Here is a 21165-nt window from a genome sequence, read left to right on the forward strand (position 1 = left end):
CTAGCCTGATTCATCCTAAGCTTCTGACTAGTCTCATGGGTCTTTGTGAGTGGAACTCCGCCCCTCTGAAGACTGAACAGCCCCCCTCAGCTCACCTGCTGTGGTGGTGGCATCAGGAACACTAGCTAGCTAGAGTGAGGTGGCTCAGCTGTTTATGGGATAAGGAAAAGATGCTGGCAAAGTGGGTCTTGGGAGAACTGTCCCTTTCAGAATGATCCAGGAGCTCAACATTTCCAAAGAAATGTATGTTCTGGGCTGCTGCTCATCAGGGATGCCATTAATTCCCTTATCTCTGCCACGGGTCCTCCTGTCGATCTCAGTGGTCCCACCCAGCACTGAGCTTTCTCCTGCTCTGAGAAAATGACTGCATTAGAGCTAGGTGTCTGGGGATGGGAAGAAATGGCTGGGCTTAGTAGGAGTCCCAGCTGGGGTCTGTGTGCTGTGAGGGGCAGGGAGCATTGCACACGAGACCACAGACCACATCCCCTCTACCTGCTCCTCTGTCCCCAAGGAGCATCTTCCCAGAGAATGTTCAATTTTCAGTGCTCCCAAGTAGACTCGGGAGGGAGCCAGAGATAAAGTGGATTTGAGACTCTGGGGAACGCTTGGCGACACTAGACAGAGACCGAGGCGCCACGGAAGTCAGGTGATGCAGAGAGGCCCAGCCAAGGCCACAGAAGAGAGCAGAGGGGGCCATTCATTCATCCTCGGGACACTGCACAACAACTGCTGGGCCTCAAGGCACCCTGCCTCACTCACAGGCTCTGCTGATGACACTCTCTGATACAAGTCCCAAGTCACATACCACATGATTGTGTCACTGCTGCTCGGGTGCCTTGGGGCTCCTCAGGTATCTGCTGCTATAAGTCAGTGCCTTGAACCTCAGGTGCTGTGCCTGTGCTCTGTCCCACAAACATGCCTCCCTGCCCTAGAGTGCTGGGTGACGTCATCGTACATCAGCGCCTATTGCTATGCAGCCACACTCCTGGGCTCCATGGCTGTGTTCTGTTGCTTGTCACTGCGTCTCTTGGTTACATGAGTTCATCCACTGCTATGTAATTTCCTTTGGTTGCCATGGAACAGTGACCCATGGCTGCACAGCTGCCTGTGATTGGCATGGAACTGTAGACTGTTGCTACCCAACCGTGTTCTGTTACTTGCAACAGGGGTTTCTCTCGGCCACGGGAAGGTGTATGGCTGGGTCCTGCCCTCATCTTTCTGAGCTCTGGCCTGTCGGTGTGTAGGATAGCAGCTAGGAGAAAGTGATGGCACAGGGGCTGGGGAGAGAGCAGGAGCAGCCAGAGAGTCCTGGTGCTGTGTTGGAGGGCCGAATCAGGCATGGGAAGATAAAGGCTGAGGTCAAGAGTCACGAAGGAGGGTTCGAGGTTAGCATGGGTCTGGAGTAGAGCGGAAAGGGCAGGAAAGAAGGCCAGGGCTACTGCCTTTTACAGGGCATGGAAGGTGGGTTAGCTCACCACAGGCCTCTGCAGCCACCCAGAATTTTCTAGATGCTACATAGCATGGATTGACAAGGCCAGGGAGCCTTGAGCAGGTATCATATTACTTCTGGACCAGGTCATAGACACCGTGGGTAAAATGAAAACAGGTCACAAATGGTGGTTAATCTTGTTAAGAAATTTTTTTTCTAAAGGCTGATCTTAACTTCTCAGGCTGTGTCTAATCCCCCTCATTTGGTTGAATCCTTAAGAAAAAGTCAAAACTAACTGGCTGTCTATCTGTGTGATACCATCCTTCCTGACATTTAAAGTCAAGTCCTCAAATGTCCACCCATCAGATCCATCCTACCCTGAAAGGCCCTTTTCCTCCTTCTCTCCCATTCATTATTATTCTCAATCAATTTCATAGATGCAATGAGCCTCCAGTCCATTCCATCCCTTTCTATGTCTCCCACCACAGACAAATGCACATCATTAAGTTATGCGTGTTTACCATTGCATATGAGCCTGGCTCTCAGACTTGCTGCCCTCAGCTTAGATCTTACCAGAGAGCCCCTACCGTTCCCAGCTGTGGGGTGGGGCTTGGCACTGCTAACTCCTTGCTCACACTATGTCCAGGCTGTTCAGGTAGGGTCTGTAGCTCTGCTGTCAGAGGTAGTGTGACTAAGGGTGAACTCTGCCCTCTGGGGTTGGGTAGGGCCGAGGCTTGGTTGGCTCACCCCAAGGCAGTGGAACTCACTGACACTGTTTGGTGGTAACTAGGGTGGGCCACCTTTCACCTTCTCCTTCCTTCCCATCTGCCCTTTCCTGTAGTGGCCCTTCACTTTTACTCACTGCCCTAGCTTTTTAAAACCAACTTCCTTTACTGCTTTGGGTCGGGTTGTGCAGGTTGACAGGAATTAGTTTACTGCTGTTCCGAATCTCCCCAGGCCAAGAGACCTGTATCTTTATTTTCAATGCAACTGATGTTTGGGCTAAAGGTTGCTCCTGAGTCCTCTTCTCTACAGGGCAAAGGCGGAGTGTGTAGACCAGAAGTGTTTCCAAGAGCTGTTGCCCAGACAGGAAGGCTCCACTATTGGGGAGGGTGCTCCATGTGGGGGCCTCTTGGGTACACCCAACAGACAGCAGCCTTTCCTATTGTCTGATGGGACACGTTTCAGAAAGGTGCCAAGTGCCAAGGGTGGATGAGGAGACTGCCAGTAGAGAAGGGCAAGTCCTCGGGAGGAGACCTGAGGATTAGGTTGGTGGCTTTGCCTGGGGCCTTTCCTTGGGGTCTTTGGAGCAGCATTTGCTCATGGGATCCACTGTGGAGGGCTGTAGGAAGCCACATATGGACTCTCTCATGGTCACTGACTGGGGTGGTGATGCCTCCACTGGGGACTTCAGAGAGATTGTCTTTTGAATATATACTCTTTTGCTGTCTGTACCAAGAGCCTGAGACTCAGAAGAGACCCATCCTGAGGCCAGGCACCAAGATCAAAAACAGGTACCTTGCCTGAAAATAGTGTCCTTTTTTTTTTTTTTTTAAGTGCATCTCAACTACCACTTTAACAAATTACAGGTAGTTTCTTGGGGGCTTTCCATGGCCTGGGGGACATACTCTGAGCTGGACATGACTGAGCAAGCATTACAGGAATTCTCATAAATCCCATGAGAGCCCACAGGTGAAGAAACTGTGAAAGGGAGTCACACCTTCCTCCCACCAGCTCGTCTTTGGGGGTAACTCGCATGCAGAGTGTGCCAAAGGGGTGGTCCACTTGCCACCTGGGGGTGAACTCAGGGGTGGCTCCATCCCTATTGCCCCAGGACAGTACACGTTCTCCCTGTCCTAGGGAGAGGCACTCACCATGTCACGAAATGTCTGAGGCTCCTCTGCTTCCTGAGAGGAATCTGAGGAGCTCATGGACCAGGACTCACGGATGGCACCCAGATTCTCATCTAGGATCTTGGGGTTCAGAGTGGGCAGAGCCTTGCTTTTGTTTGGTGTCAAGAATTTTTCTGGCCTCTGGAAAAAAATGGAGACTTTGAACCGGGCCTTCCATGGTGCCTGCTAAACTCCAATCTTCCTGGCATCGCTCAGCAGGCCCTGCACACCTGCCCTCTCTACACTCCCTGCCACCTGCCCCTTGCTTACTGGGTCCCAGACACAGTGTCCTGCAGCTCCTCCAACAAGCTAAGTGATTCCCTGCCTCGGGACCTTTGCATCTGCTTCTTTCTCTACCCAGGGATCCTTACACAATTGCCCCTTGCCATCATTTGGGTCTGGCACATGTATAATCTTTTTGGAGTAGCCTTGCCCTTTGACACAGAGACCACACTCCCACTCCAAAGTAACCCCATCGTTCATAGCAGACCGTTTTACAGTGTTCACAGCAATTACTCTATGAAAACACCTTTCAGACAGTGGGTTTGCTTATTGACGCTCCCTGCCTTTTCCCAGTGTTCACACCAAGACTGAGGTTTCATGTAAGCAAGGGCGCTATTATCCCCAGCTTCTTTCTCACGGTAGCTGCTCAACAGATGTTCATAGGTGCTCACTCAGTGAGTCCGCCACCACCGGCCTCCATACCCAGTATAGTGATAACTTCTACAATGTCCCGCTCTTTTCTCCCCCTTCCCATCTCACCTCTACCATCACTCAGTTTGATCAACTCCTTAGAGGGTCTCTCTGTACTTTGGTGAACCCTTCTTCCTCATGACCCTCTTTCCTCTCCCTCCTCCTCCTTTGGGAAGCCCTGTGCCTCTGTCCTCTCCTGGCCAAGGGTTTTCTGGGGTTTTCTAGTCCAGCATTGGCTACCTGTGCTTTCACATTGCTCTGCGGTTTTGGGCTAGTTTGCTATTTTTGTTTTTCCTAATAAAACTTCATGTTCCTTGGACTTAGGGACATGTGTCAGCGGTCTTTTTGTGGGGGTGGTCACTTTAAGACTTGTTTGGGGGTCTGTGAAATGGCCCCACAGGTGCTTGCTGCCAAGTCTGAAGATGTGAGTTTGATCCCTGGGACCCAGACAGTGGAAGGAGAGGGTCCTCTCCCGTCCCCTGACCTCCACATATGCACCATGGCACATGTTGACATGTACACACACACACACAATAGATGAAAGTGTACTGATTGCTTTTAATTAAGGAAGTGTTATTTGAAACCCATTGTTAGCCCTACCATTCTCCAGTTAGTTCTACGGTCTCCTGGTTTTCAGAGGCCTCAATGTTGGAATCCTCACTCAGCCTCAGTGCAGACCTATTTATTCACTGGATGGTGTCTTGCTAGAAGCAAACAGAGCCACGGGCACAATGCCAAACAGGAGGGATGTGCTCGGGGCTCTGGGTGCCCCAGTGTCTAACAACTGGAGTGAGGAGGGTGCCTGTGTACCTCACTTAGTAGACACTACATGGAAACCTACATACCTGGACTACATAAACTGAAGGCTCTGCACTCCAACACTGAGGTGTTTGCAATGGTTTCTTTATGTGTCATACAGTTTGGGGTTCAGAGATGCATTATAACACAGGGCTTCTATGTCAGCAGAGTTGGGGGCACTCACACACATGTGGAATCACCTGGGACATTCTAGGCCCCAATCTCTCTCTTTTGAGTGGGTATAAAGTAGGTAATTTCTAAGAGAAACATCTATAAATGCTCTTGGCATGGAAGAGGGATGCATTTGGTAACCTGAGGCTGACTTCAGCAGGCCATTTAAATCTGTGAACTCCAGTCCAGCTTCCTGCCTCATCTTCTCCTGTTTGAAGGAGGGTAGGATTCACTTAGATGTTTCCCAAATGACACCGAGTCTTCTATGGCCTGGAAGTGCCCAGCGCAGTATCCCACTCACACAGTTTGGGGTTTTCTAAGTGAGTGTTTGGGTAAGTATCACATCCGTCTCCTACTCAGAAATTTTGAACACTTGGGGATGGGAAGTTAGTTCAGAGGTTAAGAGCACTGGCTGTTCTTCCAGAGGATATAGGTTCTATTCCTGACTCCCAGCAACCACGATCTGTTAACAGCCCTCTTCAGACTTCTCCGGATACTAGGCATGCATGTGGTACATAGGAATATATGCAGGCAAAATATTCATACACATAAAAAAATCTTTTTTAAAGTGCTGAACATCAGACTGACTACAGGGATAGCTATGGAATGCTTATTGGGCAAAATGATGATGGGTGGGAGGTAGAAAAATAAGGAATCACCAGCTGGGGCAAAAACCACCTCCCTAGTGACCAGGTGGGTCCAAGCTCGGGTGAGATGCTGATTCAGGACCTGTAATGACATTTCTCCTCATTTCCAGGCAGAAAGCCAATCTCAATGCCCTGGATTTCATAGACTGCCATCTAATCCAGTTAGAGGAGGAAGGAGGAGTAATGAAATCAAAAGAGGTCTCCAGAGGTGGCCCAGTCATTACAGAAAGCAGGGACAATTGCCAAGGGAGTCACCTCCCCCACTGCCTGTCTCCTTGCTGTCCACCCTGTATGGTCCCAGGACCAGCTAGGCCAACTCGGTGATGTGGAACTGATGTTTTGGGGTCAGAGTTACACACTCACCAGATATTTTTAGGCAGATTCTGATACTATGTATAAATTCCTTTAATTTCATAACAGACAAATTAAAAATGAGACTCCCAGTCCAGAACAGTGACTTCATCTCACCAGTGTCTGCTGGGCAGGGGAGTATTCTGAGGAGGAGGGAAGGCAGGCCGCCGAGAAGGAGGGGGCAGAAGAGAGGCAAGCCTCCTGGGTGAACTGCCTATTCAGGCCTTGTTTGGCTCTGCTAACTCCATTCTTTTCTGTCTGCTCACCCCACAAGCTTGTTTATTTGCTTTTCTATTTGGCAGGCCTGCTGGGGCAGCATGGGGCTGACAAGTGGCCCCTCAGTCTGTAGCTCCGTGGTGGTAGCAGATCCTGCTTCATTAGGACCGTAATTGGGGACTGACTTTGAAAGCTCAAAGAGATGCATGGCCATGCACCAGCTCAGACACAGCACCCAACCCAGCCCCTGTGCTGTGCCAGCCAGCGGCTGCACACCACGTGAGAAACATGGTGGGAGGAGATGTCCAGCAGGCACTCTTACCAGCAGAGTGGGGTCTGTTGAGACAGGCTGGGCCAATGGCATTCCAAGCTGGCAGCATTTGAGGTCACCTGTCTCCCCTCCCTACCCTCAACACCTCTGCTGCCCTCCTCCCTACTCCAAACCCTAGATCCCTGGTCATGCAAAATGCAACAGCTCCTGCTTGCCCTGGCAATTACAAAGCAACCCGGCTGCAGCTGCTGTCCCTGGTGCTGAAAGTGCCCGCCTTCCGGCCAGCCCGCCTCTCGCCCCGCCTTGAGCTTTCTTGGTGGGGGACACAGGCTCTTAATTCAATTAGCTGGCCCTGAACCCTCCCCAGGGAGCCTGGAGCGGAAACTGACAAATTCTGTTTAACAAAGACATTTGTCCCCCCGCCCTGCCAGGCGAAGGGCTCTGCTCTCCTGTATCCCGCTCATTAGGTATCTAACAAAGTGCGTCCCAAGAAATCTGCTTCCAATCGCTAGTAATTCAGGAGGCCTGATACAATTTTCTCCCTGATAAGGGTGGCTCGCCCGCTGGCAAGCACCATAATGAGCCCTGTGCAGCGGCTCCCTGATCAGTCACTGCTTTGTCATTTCCTGTGGGCTGCAGTTGTAGGTTCTTATCTCTTCAGCTGTAGGCGAGGCTCAGACAGCAGGCCCTTCAAGAGGGCTTGTCTCCCATGCATAGGGCCAGCCTCATTTATGGCATCCCGAGGGCTGTTGCAGCTGTGGCAGGTTTGAGTATCTAGGTCGCTCTCCCAGCCAAAAAGGGCCCATGTGTTAATACTCAACGGATCCATGATCTATCCCTCAGAAAATGGTGTCAACACCCCCCAAAAGCAAGGGCCAAGAATGGGGGTGGTAAAGATTTTATTTTTTTAAATTCTGTTGGGGTGTTATGATTAAAGAGAGCCATGCCTGTGGCTTAGTGGGTTGGCTGTGGGTTCATTCACTCTTACGGGCCAGAAACCATTTTTTTAACCTTCATTTCATCAGCCTCTGTTTACATCTGGACAGAACCACACACTACTGCTGCTCAAGGATTTTCTATCATTGCCCATCACTTTTTGGCCAAGTCTAAACCTTGTGTCCTGGCACCCACCCAGTCCTTCCACAATCTGGGCCGCACTTACAAGTCCAGGGTCACTGTTACTACAGCGTCCCTATGTCCCACAGCCTTCATGTCGTTGTACATACTGATCTCTGATACACCTCTGCTTTCCCAATTCCCAAGCCACTATCTGAAGTAGGACTCCAACCATGCCTCTGGGTGACACTTCCCCTAACCCTGTATTCTCAGTGTAGCATCTCACGCTGGATGCTCAGGTGGTGATGATCTGTTGGAGTGCTTTATTGCTAGGTACAGGAGAGGGCCCAAATAAGTAGGGCCCTAATGAAATTATACGTGTGTGATCTCGCCTGGGCCAGGGATCCATTTGGCTTGGCTGGAAGACTAGGCTAGTGCAGTCTGGTTTTGTGTTGGGAGTCCCTAGGCCAGCTCTCACTTTTTTAGAAGTTTTTCTAGAAGCCTCTACTCTCTCTCTTTCTTCCTCTCGCGTCTTCAACCAACAAATTATGCATTGAACTCGTAAGGAAAGCGGCACAGAGGACATTCCAAACCTCCAGTTTCCTCAGCCTGCCCAACATCCTGACTTAGGACATTACTTCCTGAGAGGTATTTCAGGCTCATGTTCTCAAGGCAACAATGGCACCGAGGCTGGTGATAAATTTGAGATGAGTCTATATCAGGCCTCCTGAATTGCTTGCACCAGAAGCAGCCTGGATCTTGGTCTCAGAGTCAGAAGCAGGTCTTTATGTATCCATTTCTTCTATAGCTCCAGCTCCAGTCAGGGAAATTCAGCAAATTTGACCTCTGGAGAGATTACCACCTTTTTTATTTCTTCATTCTCAGAAAATTTTCTGTGAGAGCTGAGAGATGGCTCAGGAGGTAAAGGTGTTTACCATCAAGTCTGACAACCTGCATTATAGCAGACTCCTGAAAGTTGTCCTCAAACCTCCGCATGCATGCCTGCTGTGGAACACAATCATGCACACACACACACACACACACACACACACACACACACACACACACGCACACACACACACACACACCCCAAATGTATGGTGGAAATTGCTGTGAAAACAAATGAGGGGCTGGTGATGTTTATCTTCAGCCCTTGACAAGGCTTTTGATGTCTGCATGAGCAGAAAGCTGGTAGAGCAGCTGTCATGAGGGGCAGGTGCTGAGTGATGGATTAGTGGGGTTCTGGTATTCCCTTATCCCAATGCCCTGCCCCCATCTTTCAACTCAGTATGCTTGTCAGCAGCTCTGGTGCACAGTGCTGAGAGCTCCCTTCCAGAGTGCTTGCAGGATCCTGCTCTGGGTCTCAGCACAGACCCCAGCTCTCTCCTCAGCACCCATTACCTTCCTGAGAATGCAGGATTACAACTCCCATTACAGATGAGAAAAGGAAAGCTCAGAGAAGATCCAAACCCAGGTCTGAAGATGTGTACTGTGTGTGTCTTGACTGTAATTGTTGGTGACTTGGACCCTGAGATAGCAGACAGGGAGGATTCTCAGTGTGTCATAAAATCAACATCTAGAGTGACCTTAAGCCTAGAAAATGAGCTGAGATGAAGGTGAGGTACCACAAGCATATTTTAGCACGTCTAAGCATGAAAGAGCAAAAGCACCAGGTGAGGGTGGGCTGTCCTGCTCAGGTGCTGTAGACTGGACTCCATACTTCAGTGGCCCTTACTGCCTCAGAAGGATTCAAACTAGCAGCCTCCAACTGCACGAAAGGAGAGCATGTGTTTAGCAAAGGAGTGATGGCCTTGTGCCACCCAGTACTGCCAATGGCCCTTCACTGTCTTGGAGGTCATTTTAAGAGAAGAGTGGTCAAGAATTGATAAACAGGAGTCAGAAGTGAAGTGTGTGAAGGGCCCGTCAAGGGGGAGGGCTGCTTTAGCCTGGGGAGGGTAAATAAACTGTTGTGGCAGATGCATGCATGTAATCCCAGCCCTCAGAAAGCTGAAGCAGTAGGATCATAAATTTGAGGCAGCCTGGGATACTTACTGAGACACTCAGTGTTTCAAAAATAGGAAAAGAAACACCAAAATTTGCAGATGCTGGGAGGCCTGATGTGAACATGGAGCTGAGCTCCCTGGAGATGGGCTGGGGAAGGAGAAGACAGGCCAGTGGGAGGGAACAGAGAGAGGATGAAAGAGGTTTACAAGGAGCTATAGAGACCAGAGAAAGTTCCTGTCAGGAAGTGAAGGAGCTCCTGTCACAAGAAGCAGGCTTGGGCTGGAGAGATGGCTCAGAGGTTAAGAGCACCAACTGCTCTTCCGTAGGTCCTGAGTTCAATATCCAGCAACCACATGGTGGCTCACAACCATCTGTAATGAAACCTGGCGCCCTCTTATGAATACATAATAAATAAATAAATCTTAAAAAAAAGGAGCAAGCCAATAGACTCTATAGAACCGTGTGTGTGTGTGTGTGTGTGTGTGTGTGTGTGTGTGTGTGTGTGTGTGTGTGTGTGTTGGAAGAAGTACTAGAATCCCTCCTCTCTGAGGTAGGCTGTATGAAAAGAGTAACATGGGAGACAAGAGACTGTGGTGTCCATATCATCCTCAGAGCATACAGCACCCATGAAGGCAACTCCAGAGAAATGAAAAGCAGGTGGGAAGCTTGGGAGAAGGGTGATGAGCTCTGCCCCAGATCTTGTACCTGCGACCCAAGGATCAGGGTGGCCTTGGGGAAACCGAGGCTTTCTTTTATCCCCTGTACCTGGACCTCCAGATTGGACCTGAGCCAGTAAGGGAAGGATGCTGTGAGAAAGAGAGGCGGGACAGTGCTTTCTGTCTCCTGCTGTCTGGACTGAGTAAGGACAGAGAGCACAAGGGACCTCAGGGAAATGCTGCAAGGGGAAGTGTTCCTTCTCTGGGCTCCTCTCCTCCTATGATGGTGTTTTCAGAGATGGACTCCTTGAGGGTGGGAATAGAATCTTCCAAAGGACAGGCTACAGAGGACAGAGCCTTGGATACCGGCTGTCCAGGCAGATGAGTTTGGTGGGGAGATGGAGGCAGTTTTGGGTCAAGATTTCTCTAAGGACCAACCCAAAGCAATCACATGGGGCTTTCAAAAATTAATTCAAGGCTTGTCTGATTATACTTGTCCTCTGCCTTGTTTCTATGGTCATCTGGCTGACTTCATTCTGGGCTGGTAGCCAGAGAAGACTTTGTAATGAAGGCACCAGGAGGGCCCTTTTGTAGCCTCAACTGTTGCCCTACCATACTTCCAGGGAGAGGGAAAGGGAATGGAGGGCCAATGGGACTGTGTCTGCCACCTGTCTCTTAGAGCAAGACCTCAAATGCACCTCCTTGCATGTGATTCCAGGCATCCAGTGGCTTCCAAGTCTTCCCCATGTCCTTGGATATTGCAGGCTGAGCAGGGGTGGCCACACACATGAGAAGCCTGATCTCTGCCTGCCCGATGTCCCTCGACCCTGGTCAGCCACTGAATCTTGAATCCTAACCCTAAGAGGGGGAAATGTCCCTGAGACCAAGGTGTTTGCGTGGTCCAGTCCTGCCTCACTTCTAGGGAAGTGCATTTCCTGCAGAGGTGAGAATGGGCCCGATGAACACCTACTTTGTGCATGCCAGGGAGATCTGCTCATCTTGGGCTGCTCTTCAAAGAGGCTGCTAGGGAGCTGGAGGGCACCCAGGATGTGGTGGGATTATTAAAAGTAGGCAGGCTGCCTCGCCTGGAGAAGCAAAGCCTTTTGGGGGTGAAAAACAACACATTCCCCTCTTCAAAGCGAAAAGGCTGAGATCAAAGGGAGAAGGCAGGAGGCCAAAGGTCGACTCCTGTCTGTCTGTGGAGTGGCCAATGGAGTGTCTATGTCCTCCAAAGTCTACCTTCCTAACTTCCTGGAAAAGAGGACCCAGTGCATGTATTCTAGTTAATGTACCTGCACGTTTTGCTCAGGTACTCTCTCCTCCACATACAACTCCAGCTTCAGACAGATCACCAGAGGCAGCAAGCATCCACAGAGAAGCAATACATCAGGGTAACCACAACCCCACACCCCCGCCACTGACAATCCCCTCTGAAGCATAATATCCCAAGCTAGAGATAATGCTTGCTAATCACTGAGCCGACAGGCTGTGTTAGCTGATCAACCTGCCAGCATGCCTGCTGGCTGATGATGCCATCCATGCAGAAGGTTTGCTGGGGTGTGCTGCAGCCACAGAGGGCAGAGCTAGGAGCATAGGACAAAGTGAGACCCCAGAAACAGGAGATCTCAGTGTGAGGGAAGTTTCTGTCTCTCAGAGTCAGCTGCTGTGTCGTGGGGAGGGGCTGCTGCTAAGGAGACCTGTCCTATCAAAGCAGGAGAGAGGATAGGATGACTACGGTACTGGATGTGGCCAAGGATGTTCCCGTCAGGGGGAACTCTGCTGTCTCCTTTTGGATATCTCATCACACTCTTGTCCCTGAGCTCTGAGAGTGGGTGGTACATACGGTGGGTATGGCAGACTGAGCTTGCCAAGTGTCTAAGGAATAGACCAGTTTGTGCTGAACCTTCAACCCTCAGGCTGGGAGCACTTCCTCTTTATGCCCCTCCTGGCCATGTGCAAGGAGTTACCCAAGGATGGACTGGTCAGTTGTGTTGGCCAGGTGTCCCAAGACATCTACCACCTCAAGCCCCTCTAGGCAGCTGGAATGCACACAGGACTTTGGCACTTTGTTCCTGGTGGTGACTCTTGGAGATTTCAGGCTGTGCTGGCAGGAATTAATGGGTGGTCCTTGTTCTGATTCTGCCATCACTGGCCCATAAACTGCACATGGAGAAGCATATCATGGACCACAAAGCTGAAGTCTCCTCTAAGGTGGAACATTGGATGGAAGGATCCTGGCCTCTCGTAGTAGCTAAGCTCCAACTTCACTCAGATTGTTTACCCAGGAATGCCAAGTAGCCTTTCCAGGGACTCTGGGTTTGAACATCTCAAGGGTCATTAGGCTGTATGCCACTAACCAGTATCTACTCATGAACCTGTGTGTTCATTCTAGTCTCTGTCTCCTGATGTCTATAAAGGGAAGGACTTTTTCTTTTTTCTTGGTCTTGCTTAATATACTATCCCTTAACCCCAGCACATAAGGGTTGATGCATATTGTTTGCAAGTGTGTAAGAATAATGATGGGGGGCTGGAGAGATGGCTCAGAGGTTAAGAGCACTGACTGCTCTTCTAGAGGTCCTGAGTTCAATTCCCAGCAACCACATGGTGTCTCACAACCATCTGGAAGGAGATCTGGTGCCCTCTTCTGACCTTTAGTCATACATGCTGTATACAAAATAAATAAATATATCTTTAAAAAAAAAGAATAATGATGGGGATACAGGGAGATTTACCTGAAGTACCACCTGACCCCTTCACCAATTCTCAACACTCTTCTTTTAACTCTTAGTGGGACGAAGGCAAAAGAGTTAGTGTCTATACTAGGTGAGGGTCATGTTCAAAATTAGTTGAATTAAATTAATGTACCTTGAGGAACATGGGCTTTATAGCCCCCAGGACATGCCCTCACTTCAATCCACAAGGTCACATGGTGAAATTCTTCACCTGCCCAGTGTCTGGCATGTAGGAAATTCTCTAGATGTGTATAGCATGACAGATGTCATATACTCCTTATATCTGTATAGCATAGAGATGGCTGTCATTGCTGCAAGGTCCTGATAATGAGTCCACTCACACCAGCATTACCACAGTCACTTCCCTAAATCAATCTTCAACATTGTAGAGTCAAAGTGAGTCACTTATTGGTCAGTACTCAGATGGAGTCACCAAGGAACAGCTGAGCTACAGAGAGATTATGTGTGTGTCAACACAGGTGTGAAAATTTCTGTCATTTTACATCTGTCATTTTACTGTGGGTGTGTGTGTACTTATGCATGAGGGTGTAGAAATGTGTAGAACCTCTGTGTACAAATTCTTGGCTGCTGGGTCTGCAGTTCTGCTAGTACAATTTTTTTTTTTCTGGTGCACACCTAATCTTGGTCTCTTTTCTTTTCCTTTCTTCTTAGAAATCCATTACTAAAAGGCTCCCCCCCCCACCTCCAGGGGAAGGGGGCTAAGGAAAGGGGAAGCTAAAATCACAAGGCCCAGATCAAAACACTCAGCAGCTAAATGAATTCGGCAGCGTTTTCCCGCATGACTTGGAGGGATAATTTAGTGAGGCCGCCAGCTGGAAGGAAAGGGATTAATTCTGCACTTAGCGCAGTTCCAGTGAATAATTCATCACTGGAGACCTTTGTGCCCAGCCTCTGGGCAACAGGGGACATGTCCTACCCACCTGCCTGTTGCCTGTCTGTCCCCGTCATTCTCCTAGCCAGGGATACCTAGCTCTCTCTCCTTCCTCTGGTTGCAGAGTGCATGTGTCTTGGGGCAAGGCAGGAGGCAGAGGGAGATGGCAAGAGACTAGCAGTGGCTACTGACAGATCCTAGACCCTGAGATGGCCCCAGAAGCCTGGCATACTCTTCTCCTTTCTTAGGATTAAAAAAAAAACAAACAATTAAAATAGTTATGATAGATGACGCATGTGTGTGTTATGAGTTTGTGTGTGTGTGTGTGTGTGTGTGTGTGTGCTCACACAACTTTGTGGCATCAGTTCTCCCCACATTTATATAAGGTCTGAGGATCCAGCTCAAGTTGTCAGGCTTGAGCCATCTCAGCAGTCCTGGGTCTCTGTGGTGTCTCTCAATGGGTTTTCTTATTTTTACATTTGATTTAGCGGTGAGTACAGGTGTGGGTGCCATGAGCAGAGGTTAGAGAGATCTGGAGGGAATGATGGTGAACACCACACTGGGCCTTTTGTGCTGTCATTGTCCCAGATATTCTCCTCATACCACACACCATGGAATTCCCATGTTCTTCATGGATAAGGACATAAGGCTCTGAACTACCTTATAGCTGTTAGATTTTTTCCCTGTCCTGAGAAGCTAACAACAGTAGATTAGCCCTTGATCAGCTCTTGAAAATATCCTGGGTTCAAGGTCAGATTGCCCACACCCTAGTCCCAGAGAGGGAAGAGAAGAGGTTTCAGTGGGTGGCTTTCAGCTACACTAGATCCATGACCTGCATCAAAGCCTAAGTGGAAGTGGATAAAGGAGCAGTGGCCAACCCCCAGGCAGGGCTTGCCTGGCAACCTTTCCACTTGGACCGACTCTGCCGTGGCAAGCAGGATCCCAAAACGGGTCCCCAAGCCGCTACACCTTAATATTTAGAATTGCCAAATAGAGAGCCATCACTTCCATGATTCTATTGGGTTGTATGACACAGCAGACCCTGAGACGAGATGATGATCCAGCTCTTTTAAAAGCACAGAGTCTTCTCTGGATGCGACAGAAGCGAAAGTCAGAATTTCAGAGTGTGCTGGGGACTAGCTGTGCCTGCTGGCATCACAGTACAGGGACCGTGGTAAGAAGGCATGTGGGCGGTCTCCAGGAGCTGAGAGCACCCTGGCTAGCAGCCAGCAAGGAATCTGGGCCACCATTCCTACATCACAAGGAACTTGGTCCTGCCTGTACCCCCAAAAGAACCCCTGTCATCTTCACAACACTCTGACCCCCAGTTAAGCAGGTGTGGGTTAGGTTAGGTTGCGTCAGAGGTAGACTGCTGGGCCTTTGTGGCCCTTTGTTCTTGCCTCTTCCTGATCACAGCACTCTGACTGACTTCCTGGGGCCTCAGACCCCCTCAGAAGTTCCCAACTAAGCCAGAAGACTCTTCCTTCTCCCTGGCCCCAGATGCTGAAAGTCAGCCCCTGATAAGGACATTGTCACTCACTTGAGGCTTATGGGAGCTGACACATGTCTGACCTTTCCAGGCCCCCACTCTTACCTCAGAGGAAAGAAGTTGGAAGGAGAGATTCACTGTGGGGGGCCCTCCACTGATGGTTTTTAGGTGGGTGTCCTAGGGAAGAGAAGGGGCAGTGAGTCTACATGGCCAGGCCAGTGCAGGCAAGACCTCTCAGGTCCAGCTCTTGTTCTGACTTCTCCGGGAAGAAGGAGGGTACAGAGGAGTGTGGGAGGGATGCCAGAGCTGGCCTTCTGCCTCTGTTCCAGCAACGCCTCCACTCGGCCCTTCTCACTCCGTTCAACACCTGACTGGCACCTCCACGCTCGTCTTCTGGCAGAGCAGAAGTTCCTGCTTGCTGTTATGTCAGAAGTATTTAGGGAAATGGTGGCACAGAAATAGACAATGATGCTGGGTGTGGTGGCACATGCCTGTCGTCCCAGCACTTGGTAAGGGGAGACAGGAGGATCAAGAGCTCCAAGTCATCACTGGCTATATAGCAAGTTTGAGGCCAGAGACCCTGTCATATGTACATATACATATATGTGCATATATGTATGTGTATATATATGATGATAAAAACAGTAATGATAAAACTATTTTCTTCCAGTGAGGATTGAACCTTTGGCCTCTTGCAAGCTCACATACTAGGCAAGTGCTGCTCTTCCACTAAAGCTACATCCCAAGCCTTGTTTGTTTTTTTTTTTTTTATTTTTTTTATTTTGAGACAAGGTCCCCACACTGGTCTCAAAGTCATTCTGTAGCCCAGACAAGCCTCAACGTTTCCATCCTCCTGCCTCAGCTTCTGGGGTAGCCAAGATTTACAGGCCTGCACCACCAGGCCTGACATTGAGAATCTATTCTAAGTGCTTTATGTATTTCCTGACCAACTTCCATAGCAACCCTGTAAGCATGCTTCTCTCTCTCTCTCTCTCTCTCTCTCTCTCTCTCTCTCTCTCTCTCTGTGTGTGTGTGTGTGTGTGTGTGTGTGTGTGCACGTGTGTTTATGTGCGTGTGTATTATAGACAAGGAAAGTAAGACATGGATGCTACTATTTTTCCTACAGAAGGGAGTACAGTCACATGTGAGCTGGCAAGTGGTGAACCAGAATTTAAGCTCTGTCAGTCTGCCCCCAGAGCACGAGTATACCCCTCTGCTTATTGTGTTCTGGACGTGTGGACAGAGATGACAATGAGGTCTAGAGAGGTTGTCATCTGTCCCAGGTCCTATAGGAAGATGGAGTAGGGGAATCCTTGGGCTCAACTCTGGGAAAGCCTTACCCTTACTCCCTGGGGCCCCAGGTTTGCTTTCCAGGGGCTCACCCTGGTTTGTCTCTCAAGCTCTCTCAGGTAAGACCTCAATCTTTGGTGTTCCTCATACCTACAGGCTTCCCTAGTGGGCACCCCCACAGAGGTTGTTAAGAAGCCACATTCAGCTGGTGGTGGCACATGTCTTTAATCCCAGCACTCCAGAGGCAGAGGCGGGAAGATCTGAGTTCAAGGCCAGCCTGGTCAACAGAGCAAGTTCCAGGGTAGCCAGGGCTACACAGAGAGACCCTTCTTGATGCCTCCCTTCCCCCCACCGTGTGCCCAAAGAAGGCATATTACCTTCTATAGGTGTGGCCATGGGGCAGGAATAGGGTGGTGCCATGTAGGGGACCAACTAACGGTCAGGACTTACAGTGATGGGGAGCCGCTCCACACGCAGCCCTTTCAAGTCTTTTCCTGCCAACATCTTGTGGTAGAGACGAGATTTTAGTGGTAGCACGGAGACACCCAGGGGCTGCTTGAGGGTCCATGGTTCACTGCTCTTCACTGTGGGAGGAAGGACCAACTGAAGCTCCTGTTAAAAACTTCCTGTTCCTACCGCCCAGATTCTTAGATGGGTTTGTAGGCATTCCCTGGGCTGCATTCTTGGTGCTGGACATGCAGCTCTCTAGGCTCTCAATGCCCCTTGTTCCCTGCCTCCTGTTTCTCTTGCACACATGCACTGCCTCTTTGTTTCTTCAGTGAGCTCTAAGCAGATTCTATATCCATAGCTATTTTTCTGGATGGTCCTGTCTCTGTCCTCTGGGGTGTGTGTGTGTGTGTGTGTGTGTGTGTGTGTGTGTGTGTGTCTTAATTTAGATTATGGGATCTGGACTTGGGATCCACTGGTCCCTCTACCATTCTCCAGTACACTCTCTTCTCACTGATGGATACTAATGATGTCCAGGTAGGAACAAGCCCACATTTCCTGGCCTGTGCTCTGCAGCTGCCCTATGGCCATGGATTTAAACTAGACCTTCTTCTATTCTTCCGCCTGTACTGGGGGCTTCCTGGCTCCTGGAGGCCCTTGGGCAGTCCTTACAAGAGGCATTGGCAGGTGGGCCAAGCATCCCTTAATAGAACTCTCCTAATGAATTCTGCCCTGATGGGTCACTGGGCACTTACTTGAGGCAGAAGGGTAATACTCTAGCACCAGGGCTGTGTCCTCTGAGAAACTAGTGGCTCCATCTCGGCCTTGGAAGAGGAAGGACTGGTTCCATAAGGGCTGCTCTGGGGGTCCCCCAGGCTTGGACAGCTGGAAGAATGTGGGAACAGGTGTGGCATTATACCTTCTTCCAGATTTGGTTGCATATATATATGTATATATGTATATATGTATATACATATATATCACTTACATGCCACAAGTATTTGTCCCAGTTATAGAAAGTCAAGAAATAGTGAATAAAAGGAAGGGGAAACACCTATATTCTTACATTAAGACAACCACTCAGAGCTCCCATCCACTCCGGAACTCCCATCTGGACCAGAGGTGAGTGCCTGGGGTTGTAGTCAGAGAGGCAACCACCTCTGCATCCTACCCCTGGGCACCAGCCATCCCTGGAGGACCTGCCCAACTTGACCATTCGTCAGGCCCTTCGGGAAGGCTCCCCTTTTCCAAGACTGCAGGCAGACCCTGCAATCTCCACACCCTGCCCCCACACCCATTTGCACGAGACCCCAGCCACTTCCTGAGACTCAGAGTCCAGCCCCCCAGCTCCTATCTGGCCAGCACTCTCATCTGGACCAGAGCTCCCATCTGGCCCAGAGCTTCCATCTGGACCAGAGAGAGGCTCCCTAAATCTGTCAGCTCTGTCTGGACCAAGTACACTGATAAGACCAAGAACGAATCCACAAGGAGATGGGCAGATGCCAAGGCAGAAGTACATACAACAAAATAAAGAGCAATACAGCATCACCAGAACCTAGCCCTTCTCCAACAGCTAGACCTGAACCTCACAGAATGGAAGAATCAGAAGAAAACAACCTTATAAGTAACATCATGAAGAGGCTAGGACGTTATATAGAAGAAATAAAAAAATAAAGTGGAGGAACAGACAAACAAAAAATGGGAAGAACACTATAAAAAACTAGAGGAAAGGACAAATAAAGCAGAAGAAAACAATAAGTCCCTGAAAGAAAATCATGAAAAAGCAATGAAACAGATGAGGGAAACAGTCCAAGACCTGAAAAGGGAAATAGAAAAAATGAAGAAGACACTAGCAGAGGGAATACTAGAAATAAAAAATCTGAGTAAATGAACAGGAACTTCAGATGCAAGTATAACCAAAAGAATGCAAGAGATGGAACAGAGGGTCTTTGATGTTGAAGATACAGTAGAAGAAATAGATTCATCAGTCAAAGAAAACACTAAAACCAATAAAATCATGAACCAAAATGTCCAAGAAATTTGGGACACCATGAAAAGACCAAACCTACGAATAATAGGGATAGAGGAAGGAGAAGTATACCAACTCAAAGGCACAGAAAATATATTTAACAAGATCATAGAAGAAAACTTTCCCAACTTAAAGAAGGAAACGCCTATGAAGATTAAGAAGCCTATAGAACACCAAACAGACTAGACCCCCCAAAAAAGTCCCCTCACCACATAATAATTAAACAACTAAACGTACAGAATAAAGAAAGAATATTAAGGGCAGCAAAGGAAAAAGGCCAAGTGACTTATAAAGGCAAATCCATCAGAATAACACCCGATTTCTCAATGGAGACTTTGAAAGCCAGAAGGACCTTGACAGATAAAATGCAGACACTAAGAGACCATGGATGCCAGCCTAGACTAATATACCCAGCAAAACTTTCAATCATCATAGATGGAGTGAACAAGACCTTCCAAGACAAAACCAGATTTAAACAATACTTATCTACAAACCCAGCCCTACAGAAAGCAAGGAAAATTCCAACCTAAGGAAATCAGATACACCCATGAAAACACAGGCAACAGATAACACCACAGCAGTAAACCCCAAAGAAGAGAAGAACACACACACTACCACCAAAAAATAAAAATAATAACAGGAATGAACAATGACTGGTCATTAATATCCCTTAATATCAATGGACTTAATTCACCTATAAAAAGACACAGACTGACAGAATGGATACGAAAACAGGATCCATCTTTCTGCTGCATACAAGAAACACACCTCAAATTCAAAGATAGACACCTCCTAAGAATAAAAGGCTGGGAAAAGACATTCCAATCAAATGGTTTTAAGAAGCAAGCTGGTGTAGCCATCCTAATATCCAGCAAAATAGACTTCAAACTAAAATCAATCAAAAGAGATGATGAAGGACATGACATACTCATTGCAGGAAAGATCCACCAAGATGAAGTCTCAATTCTGAACATTTATGCCCCAAACACAAGGGCACCCACATATGTCAAAGAAACATTACTAAAGCTTAAATCACATATAAAACCTCACACATTAATAGCGGGAGACTTCCAACACCCCACTTTCACCTCTGGACAGATCGGCCAAATTGAAACTTAACAGAGAAATAATTGTCTTAACTGATGTTATGGCTCAAATGGATTTAATCGATATCTACAGAATATTCCACCCGAACAAAAAAGAATATACCTTCTTCTCAGCACCCCATGGAACCTTCTCTAAAATCGACCACATACTTGGCCACAAAGCAAATCTCAACAGATACAAAACAATTGGAATAACCTCCTGTGTTTAAAGTTAGATTTCAACAACAACAACAAAAAACTACAGAAATCCTGCAATCTCATGGAAACTGAATAATGCTCAACTGAATCACCAGTGGGTCAAGGAAGAAATAAAGAAAGAAATTAAAGACTTCCTAGAGATCAATGAAAATGAATACACCACATACCCAAACTTATGGGACACTATGAAAGCAATGCTAAGAGGGAAATTCATAGCACTAAATGCCCACATAAAGAAGCTGGAGAAATCTCATGCTAGTGACTTGACAGCACACCTGAAAGCTCTTGAACAGGAAGAAGCAAAGTCTCCCAGGAGGAACAGATGCCAGGAAATTATCAAATTGAGAGCTGAAATCAATAAAATAGAAATAAAGAGAACAATACAAAGGATTAATGAAACAAGGAGTTGGTTCTTTGAGAAGATCAACAAGATAGACAAGCTCTTATCCAAACTAACCAAAAGACAGAGAGAGAGCATCCAAATTAACAAAATCAGAAATGAAAAGGGGGACATAACAACAGACAATGAGGAAATCCAGAGAATCATCAGGTCATACTTCAAAAATCTCTACTCCACAAAACTGGAAAATCTAAAAGAAATGGATAATTTTCTGGATAGGTACCACATACCTAAGTTAAATCAAGACCAGATAAACCATTTAAATAGTCCAATAACCTCTAAGGAAATATAATCAGTCATTAAAAGTCTCCCAACCAAAAAAAGCCCAGGACCAGATGGTTTCAGTGTAGAATTCTACCAGATCTTCAAAGAAGACTTAATACCAATACTCTTTAAAT

The 21165-nt window shown here is 48.2% G+C and overlaps 1 protein-coding gene across 1 annotated transcript in view; it reads right to left on the minus strand.

Moving 5' to 3' along the window:
- Ccdc33 (coiled-coil domain containing 33) overlaps window positions 1-21165 on the minus strand; it is a 106451-nt gene that overhangs the window by 27293 nt on the left and 57993 nt on the right. Inside the window, 3 exon segments of the mRNA XM_036194365.1 lie at window positions 3304-3462; window positions 17038-17171; window positions 17790-17919. Coding sequence (XP_036050258.1) covers window positions 3304-3462; window positions 17038-17171; window positions 17790-17919 — 423 coding nt within the window.

The sequence above is a fragment of the Onychomys torridus genome, chromosome 7, assembly GCF_903995425.1.
Source record: "Onychomys torridus chromosome 7, mOncTor1.1, whole genome shotgun sequence".
In the NCBI taxonomy this organism is placed as follows: Eukaryota; Metazoa; Chordata; class Mammalia; order Rodentia; family Cricetidae; genus Onychomys; species Onychomys torridus.